General features: G+C 47.3%; 1 protein-coding gene across 1 annotated transcript in view; it reads left to right on the top strand.

Moving 5' to 3' along the window:
* The first annotated feature begins 1028 nt into the window (after positions 1-1028).
* LVRN (laeverin) overlaps positions 1029-9249 on the top strand; it is a 79571-nt gene continuing 71350 nt past the window's right edge. The window contains exon 1 of the mRNA XM_058738576.1: positions 1029-1876. Coding sequence (XP_058594559.1) covers positions 1179-1876 — 698 coding nt within the window. The 5' untranslated portion in view covers positions 1029-1178. The remainder of the gene's footprint in view (positions 1877-9249) is intronic.

The raw sequence follows: 9249 nt of genomic DNA, 5'->3' as shown, positions 1-9249 counted from the left end.
TGGCAGAGATGGAAAATTTCTCTGAGTTCTGAAAGTCTGAAGATGGGATGCGCTCAAGTAAATCTTCAGCCAGCAAGAGAATTTTTAACCACCCTCTCGCCTCCCCCAGTGCCTCCGGAGTACGCGCAACCCCATTCGCAATGCACGCGAGCGCGTGCTTGCAGACTCGGAGCTCCGCTCCCAGGCCGGGGAACTCTCCCTGCAGCACGGGCTAAATAGCAAACAGATGCCCGGCAAGCCAAAGATCTCACCGAATGGGGCACCGCCTGGGACACGGGTCCCGCCCCGGCAGTTTCCGAGTGGAAAGGCTGGCCGCACTACTATGGCTTGAAACGGACCGGTTTGGAAATCAGAACGTCCCCTTTCCCAGGGACGACCCCTCTCCACCCCGCAGCCCCGGAGGAACTCCCCTTGCCTTTCGGTCGGCCCCTCCTCCAGCCCCACCTCGCCAGCTCGGAAAGGCTCGGGGACTCCTGGCCTTGTCTCCATCTTCGCACTCTCTGCCTGGGCTGCGTGAGTCCTGAGCTTATTCAGGAGGCGAATGTAGGGCCAACGGTTTGGCTCCGGGAGTTAGTTCTGATGGCGTGGATGTCCTTCTGAAGGTCATTTCAGAGTGCGTCTCTAAAAGTTCTGATCCTTAAGCCCCTCACCCAACCCCTAGCCCTCGCTTCCCCAGCTGGTGGCCAGCAGGTGTGCTGTCCGCAGACCGTCCGGCAGTCAAGGAGCAGCGTGGGCCCTGCACTTGTCTCTTTTCCGACAACACCTGAGACCGCACTGGGGCGCATCTAACAAATCCCATGAATCCAAACATCCTCGTCGGAAGTGTCTAAGTTCGAGTGTGGTCCGACCGTCCCTTTCGCGCGTCGACTCTGGAAGACTCTTGTGCGAGGTCTTTTCCTTTGGACCCAAAGGGGCGCGCGCTGCGGTGCGCGGGATCCGCCTCTTCCCCAGGCTCCGGCGGGGCGGGGGTGGGTGGGCAGGGACCTGGATCTGATTAGCTGGGAGGGGGAAGCCGTGGTCCCAACCGTTCGCTCCTGTCTCCCCAGCTCCTCGCGGAGGAGGAGGCGGGACGGTACAGAGAAGAAGAGCGAAGGGGGTCCCATCACCGAGCACCCGGGCCACGATTTGAGCCGCCGAGGTCTCCCGGCTGTCGCCCGGCCCTCGCCCCGGCCCCAGCCATGGGGCCCCCTTCCAGCTCTGGCTTCTACGTGAGCCGCGCGGTAGCCCTGCTGCTGGCCGCGCTGGCCGCCGCGCTCCTGCTGGCGCTGGCGGTGCTCGCCGCCCTGTACGGCCGCTGCGCGCGCGTCCAGCCGTCCGACCTCCATCACAGCGGGGTCCCGGACGCCGCGTCCTCGCCGCGCGGCACGCAGGAGGAGCAGCTGCCCACCTGGCCGCCCCGCCCCACTCGTGAACCGGCGGGTACGGCCACCCCGGGCCACTGGCGACCCCCGGGCCCCTGGGACCAGCTGCGCCTGCCGCCCTGGCTCGTGCCGCTGCACTATGAGCTGGAGCTGTGGCCCCGGCTGCGTCCGAACGAGTTCCAGTCTCCGACGTTGAGCTTCACCGGCCGCGTGAACATCACCGTGCGCTGCACCGCGGCCACCGCGCGGCTGCTGCTGCATAGCCTCTTCCTGGACTGCGAGAGCGCCGAGGTGCGGGGTCCTCTGTCCTCTGGCCCCCGAGACGGCGCGGTGGGTCGCGTGCCCGTGGACGACGTGTGGTTCGCTTTCGACATGCAGTATATGGTCCTGGAGCTCGGCGCGACCCTGCAGCCCGGGAGCCGGTATGAGCTGCAGCTCAGTTTCTCGGGCCTGGTGTACCGGGACCTCAGGGAGGGGCTCTTCTTCAGCATCTACACGGACCAGGGCGAGCGCAGGTAAGGACAGGCGGGCCCCGGTCCCCCGCTCTAGCTGGGAGTCCCGCTGCTATCTGCGTCCCAGTGCGCGTCTCCTGCGCTTCCCCGCAAAGCCCCCACCCCTCGCGACGCTTGCTTGCAGAGCCAAAAGGCGAGCGCCTCCACCCCCCGCTGCCCTGCAGAGACCCTGCTTGTCATAAAGCCTCTCGGACCGTGGTCCTGCCTCTGGCCAGTTTTCAGCCCCATCCCTGCCCGTCCAGTTTGTTTCTGTCCTTGCTTTTCTAAGGTCGCTACTACCCTAGAGGTTGATCGAAGGCTTCAGAAAGCCCCGCTTCTGCTCTAACCCCGGAGGGCTTGTTTCACCACAGGGGGGCAAATAAATCCCTTGCTATTCAGTTTGGTCCGCGGGCCGGCGGTCGCTGTAATATCTGGGAGCTCGTCCGAAATGCAGATCTCCCCCCGCCCCACCTCGATCAAAGGGATCAGACTCTGCGTTTTAACGAGACCACCGGGGGATTTCTGGGGGTTAGAGGTGGAGAAGCCTGGGGCTGCCGCACCCACACGCTCGCCGAAGTTCCCTCCCCCAGCGCCCCTCCGCGCTCAGCTCCCTGCTCTGCCTTTCCCCTGGGCGCTCCGTAGATGCTACTCTTGCAACAGGCAGACTCACGTCGGTGCTCTTCTCATTTTTTATTTCTTTTGCTGAGGGTTCTCCCAAATTTAAGAATCCCCTTTAATTCATCCCCTCCCACCCCCTGCCTGGGGAAGGCGTCTTGTTTTGGGGATGAGCAGCAGCACCCCCACCCCTCCCAAGCTTTTTGAACAGCTCTCGGGACGCTGCTTCCGCTGGGCGTGGGGGTGGGGGTGGGGGGAGTACTAACAGCGGTGACAAGAGACCTCCCCTCTGAGTTTGCAAGCTCACGCCGCTTACATGTGTTCTCTTTACACTCATTTGGGATAATGTCTTCCACACGGAATGTTTCCAGCGCAAGAATTGCCTCTTCCACGCCCTGAGATCACGCTACTGAACTCAGGAGAGCGCTGGGGAAATCGTTTCTGCGGAAGACACCAGAAAGGTCTTTCTCCAGGCTGGCGAGCTTCTTCACTCACGCACTGGTGGGGCATTTGCGGTTTACACAACTGCATGTACTTTGCCTTTTATTATTAGAGAAAACGTTCTCAGATGTTCTCTGGGGGAGAGGAACCTAGTAAATTACCCCCTAAATCATCTCCTGCCCTGTTTTCAAAACGCCAGGGGTTTTAAAATAAGTTTAATAAGCTGCCTTAGCGGATGTGTAATCTGTAACTTTTGTTTTTAAGGACTGTATGCTTGGTTTGTTTGTTTGTTTGTTTTCCTTCAAAAATGCACCAGTGCTTGAAAAAGAGTTTTGGAAACTTTCTCATTGGGATGATGTGTCACAGGACTTACGGACACCAGAAACCTTTTAAAGTGACTGTATGTGTATTTCAGAATGCAAGATTTTTAGAGGAAACACACACACACACACACACACACACACACACACACACACACACACACACACACGGGACCACTGCACATACACCTGACAGTATTTTCTGCTGTCAGCCAGTAAATCTTCATCTGCTAACCCATCTCTTCCTTTTTCCTAATAAGGCCACGACCTGGATGAACTGCCCTAGAAATATGGGAAACGAAAGGCCCCTTTCCATCTTTCCATCGTGTGGCCAACTCGAGTGGTAACTAGAAACCATATTTTGAGAACATGAAAATTCAAACAAGCAGAAATCCTAATCAAGTCCCACAGATGTTCGTAGACCGATGTAGAGTTCCAAAACTGTGGCATCTTGAAGGGGCTGTTGCTCAGGAGTTGTTCTCCTGGGTCTCTGCTTTGCAAACTGCAAGGGAAAGCAAACGGCCAGTGGAGCTGTAAGCCAAGGTCGCAAAGAACTTGGACAAAATGATGACTTATGGTGAAGCAGATTTTGGAAGCCCGGCAGGCCCGAGTCTGAGCTGTGTGCCTTGAGTCGGTCTCTTCATGTCTCTGAGCTCATTGCCTCATTCACGGAATGGAGCTGAGTGTCAGCTTTTAGGGCGTTGTGAGAATTAATGAGAGAGAGGTCGGTGCCTGGCACACAGTCCATGCAGTGGCAGCTACGGTCGTTAGCTCACAGTGTAACTGTTAGGGGCAGCTTCTTGTCACCTAAGCTAGAAACCTGCCACGTTCTGGGTAGATCTGAGTCGAAGAAGAAGAGGGCCCCCACCTGGGGCACAAACTGCCTAATCCCAGCTGGGGTTTCTAATCCCAGCTGCCAGTGGTTGAACATGTTTGCCTCTCTTGTTTGGTGACCCCTTATCACAGTCTGGACAGGCTGAAGCCTTTAAATAATTTTACTACTCAACACTAAGGGAAGAGAAAAAGAAAACCCTTCCAGAAAGTGCAAAGAGCATCGCTGTCTCACACTTCTAAGGCTTGGGTGAAGATTTTCTGGCTTAAGAGGTTGCTGGGCAAGCTTCTCTGCCTTTCTGCACGTGGCAGGTGCCATCCCATGTCTGCATGTAGGAGCCTCCACCGAGTGCCTTAGATGTGTGCTTCTGTGTGTGAGTGTGTGGTGCTCTCTTCATTCCATGTGCCAAAAGTTGAGAGCAAACTCCAAATGTTAATGTTCCTTGAAGCAGTGTTTCCCAGACTTGATTCTCTGGCATGTCGCTACCCAAGGTTTTGCCCTATTCACACACCTCTGGCCATATTTTTTTTGCTTAAAAAAAAAATCGCTCAGTTTAAACAAAAATAATAAGTAGATTCATTAAAAAGCAACGCTACATTATTATCATAAGTCAGAAACCATTTGGGATTTATAGTCATGCAACTGACCAATGCAATGAAAAACAATGTCACTGAGTTCTCCCTGCTTTTATTGTCTGCTGAAGAATCCGATGCCTCTGAATCCACGGGCTGCTCTCTCTTTCTTAAAAAGGGAAATTGGAACTAGGTGTTCAAGAGAAATAATACCAAACCAAGGTTTTTCTTTTGATCTTACCAGAATGATTCATAAAATTTGAAAAAGACTGACGTTCTCGTGTGTGAGTCAGATCTCTATAATAGTGTGTGAGGGTTATCCCAAATCCTTGCCCATCTACACGTGAGGAAATCCTGAATTAGAGCAGTGGTTCACAAACTTTTAAAGTATATTAGAGGGGTGCCCAGGTGGCTCAGTTGGTTGAACGTCAGACTTTGGCTCAGGTCATGATCTCGAAGTTCGTGAGTTCAAGCCCCGCGTTGGGCTCTGTGCTGACAGCTCAGAGCCTGGAGCCTGCTTCCGATTCTGTGTTTCCCTGTCTCTCTGCCCCATCCCCCTCTTGTACTCTGTCTCTCTCTCAAAATAAATAAACATTAAAAAAATAAAAAAAATTATAAGAATAAAGCATATTTAAAAAATAAATAAAGTATATTAGAGTCACCAGAGGAGTTTATGAAACAGAGTCCTGGGGCACACCTTCAGAAATTCCAGATCCGTACACATGTTCAGAGCAACATTAGTCAAAACGGCCACCAGGTGGAAGCAATGCATGCCCATCAATGGATGGATGGATGAACAAAAGGCGGTATATACGTAAAAGGGAGTATTATTCCACCTTAAAAAGGAAGGAGATTCTGACCTATGCTACAGCATAGATGAACCTTGAGGGCATTGTATAAGTGCCTAGAGTAGTTAAATTCAGAGACGGAAAGTAGAATGTAGGTTGCTAGGAGCTGGCAGGGGCAGGGAGAAGTTGTTACATGGGGCCATTTTGGTTGTTTCCGGGTTTGCCTATTACAAACAAAGCTTCCATGAGCAATTTTGTATACGTTTTTGGACAAACACAAGTTTTCATCTTTCTGGAATCAACACCCAGATTCCACGATTGGTGGGTCATACTGTTGTTTCACATGTAGTTTTCAAGAAACTGCTAACTTGCTTCCCAAACTGTACCATTTACATTCCCACCAACAATGTATGAATGATAGTTTCTCTGCCGCTTAGCCACCATTTGCTTTTACCACTGTTTTTATTTTTTATTTTAGCTGTCATGATGAGTATGTAGTGATACCTCATTGTGGTTTTAATTTGCATTTTTCCAACGGCTCATGATATTCAGCTTTTTCTCATGCTTACTTGGCATCTGTATATCACCTTTGATGAAATGTCTCCTCATGTCTTTTGCCCATTTTCTAATTGAATTGTTTGTTTACTTTTGAGTTCTGAGAGTTCTTTATACATTCTAGATCTGAGTCTGTTGTGAGATATGTGGTTTACAAATGGGTTCTCCTGGTCTGTAGCTTGTTTTTTTCATCTTAATAAGGTCTTCCAGGAACACCTGGCTGACTCAGTTATAAAAGGATGCAACTCTTTGTTTATTCTTGAGAGAGAGAGCACTCGAGCAGAGGAGGAGCAGACAGAGGGGAACACAGGATCCGAAGTAGGCTCTGTGCTGACAGCAGAGAACTCATGAACTGTGAGATCATGACCTGGGCCCAAGTCAAACACTTAGTCAACTGAGCCACCTACGTGCCCCTAAAAAAGGATGCAACTCTTAATCTCGGGGCCGTGAGCCCCATGTTGGATGTAGAGATTACTTAAATAAATAAAACTTTAAAATAATAGTAATGATAATAATCATCTCCAGGGAGCAAAAATTTTTCATTAAATGAAGTCCGATTTATCAGTTATTTCTTTATTTCTTTATTATTATTTTTTTCCGATTTATCAATTGTTTAAATAGACCAGGCTTTTGTATCATGGCTAAGGATGCTTTCTTAAAAAGGCTTTTGTTTTAGAGCAATTTTAGGTTTACAACAAAATTGGAGGTACGGAGATTTCCCATATAGCCCCTGTACCTACACCTACATGGCCTCCCCCATTATCAATACCACCCACCAGAATGATATATTTTTTTTAACCAAAGGTGAAGCTATATTGGCATACCATAATCACCCAGAGTCCATAGTTTACCGTAGGGTTCACTCTTGCTGTCATGCATTTATCTGTTTGGACAAGTGTTTAATGACATATATCGTTATAATATCATACAGAGTACTTTAACTGACCTAAAAATTCTCTGTTATCTGCCTGTTCATCCCTTGCCCCCATCACTGATCTTCTTGTCTTCATCATATTGCCTTTTCTAGAATGTCTTATATTTGGAATCATATTATGCAATATGCATTTGAGATTCCTTCATGTCTCTTCATGTCTTGATAGTTCATTTCTTTTCAGCACTGAATAATATTCTATTGTCTGGGTATACCATTGTTTATTTATGCTTCACCTACTGAAAACTATCTTCGTTGCTTCAGGTTTTGGTGATTCTGAAAAAGTTGCTCTCAACTCTTTGTGCAGATTCTTGTGTAGACAAAACCTTTCGGGTGATTTTTTTTAGTTAAATACCAATGAGAATAATTGCTGAGTCATATGATAAGACTGTGCTTAGTTGTACAAGAAGCCACGAAACTGTCTTTCAAAGTGGCTGCACCGTTTTATGTTCCCACCAACAATGGATGAGAGTGCTTGTTACTCCATATCCTCACCAGCATTTGGTGGTGTCAGCGTTCTGGATTTTGGCCATTCTAATAAGTCGATAGTGGTATCTCGTTGTTGTTTTAATTTGCATTTCCCTGATGACATATGATGTGGAGCACCTTTTAATGTGCTTATTTGTCATGTGTATAATTTCTTCGGTGAGTTGTTTGTTGGGGTTTTGGCCCATTTTTAAATTGAGTTGTTTGTTTTCTTATTGTGTGTTGTAAGAGTTCTTTGCATATTTTAGGTAACCATCCTTTATCAGATATGTCTTTTGCAAATATATTCTCCTGGTCTGTGGCTTGTCTTCTCGTTCTCTTTATATGTCTTTTGCAGAGCAGAAGTTTTTAATTAAAATTTTTTATTATGTTTATTTATTTATTTTGAGAGAGAGAGAGAGAGAGAGAGAGAACCCAAGTGGGGGAGGGCCGAGAGAAGGAAAGACAAAATCCCAGGCAGACACTGCACCACCAGTGCAGAGCCTGATGCAGGGCTCAAACCCACAAACCGTGAGATCGTGACCTGAGCAGAGATCAAGAGCTTAACTGACTGTGTTACCTGGGCACCCCAGAAGTCTTTAATTTTAAAGAAATCCCCCTTATCAATTATTTCTGTCATGGATCATGTCTTTAGTGTAGTATCTAAAAAGACATCAGCATACTCAAGGTCATATAGGTTTTCTCCTGTGTTACCTTGTAGGAGTTTTGTGTTTTTGCATTTACATTTTAAAGTGGCCCATTGTGAGTTAATTTGACCCTTTATGAGCTTAATTTTTGTGAAGGGTGTAAGGTTTTGTGTCTACATTCAATTTTTTTGCATGTGAATGTCTAGTATTCCAGAAACATTTGTTGAAGAGACTGTCACTGCTCCATTGCATTGCCTTTGCTCCTTTGTCAAAGATCAGTTGGCTGTATTTGGGTTTATTTCTGGGCTATTCTGTTCATTGATCCATTTGTCTGTTCTTTCAGCAATATCACACTCTAGATTACTGTAGCTTTCTGGTAAGTCTTAAAGTCAGATAGTGTCAATCTTCCAACATTGTTCTTCTCCTTCAATATTGTGTTGGCTATTCCGGGTCTTTTACCTCTCCATATAAATTTTAGAATTGGCTTATTGATATTCACAAGTTTAGCTTGCTAGGATTTTCGTTGTGATTGCATTGAATCTATAGACTAATTTGGTAAGAACTGACATCTTGATAATATGAGTCATCCTATCTATGAACATGGAATCTTTCCCCATTTATTTAGTTCTTTTTAAAATTTCATTCTTCAAAGCTTTCTATTTTTCCTTGTATAGATCTTGCATATATTTTGTTAGATACCTAAGTATTTCATTTTTTGGGGGGAGTACTAATATAAGTGGCATTCTGTTTTTAATTTCAAATTTCACTTAATTGTTGGCAGGTAGGAAAGCAAGTGGCTTTTGTGTTTTAGTCTTGTATACTGCAACCTTGCTATAATTGCTTATGAGTTTCAGGAGTTTCTTTGTCAATTCTTTTGGAGTTTCTACATAGACAGTCATGTCATCTATGACTAAAGACTGTTTTGTTTCTTCCCTCCCAATCTATATACCATTTATTTCCTTTTCCCGACTTACTGCATTAGTAAGGACTTCCAGCACAATGATGAAGAATGGTGAGAGGGCACATCCTTGCCTTGTACTTGACCTGAATGGGAAAGCCTTCAGTTCTCACCAGTAAGTGTGAAGTTAGCTGTAGATTTTTTGCAGTCTTTAATTCAGGATGAGTAAGTTCCCTTCTGTTCCCATTTTACTGAGAGTGTTTTTTTTTTAAACCATGAATGGATGTTGGATTTTGGCAAATGCTTGTCCTGCATCTATTAATCAGATCATGT

The sequence above is a fragment of the Neofelis nebulosa genome, chromosome 1 (assembly GCF_028018385.1).
Source record: "Neofelis nebulosa isolate mNeoNeb1 chromosome 1, mNeoNeb1.pri, whole genome shotgun sequence".
Classification (NCBI taxonomy): Eukaryota; Metazoa; Chordata; class Mammalia; order Carnivora; family Felidae; genus Neofelis; species Neofelis nebulosa.
This window is presented reverse-complemented; position numbering and strand designations above follow the sequence as displayed.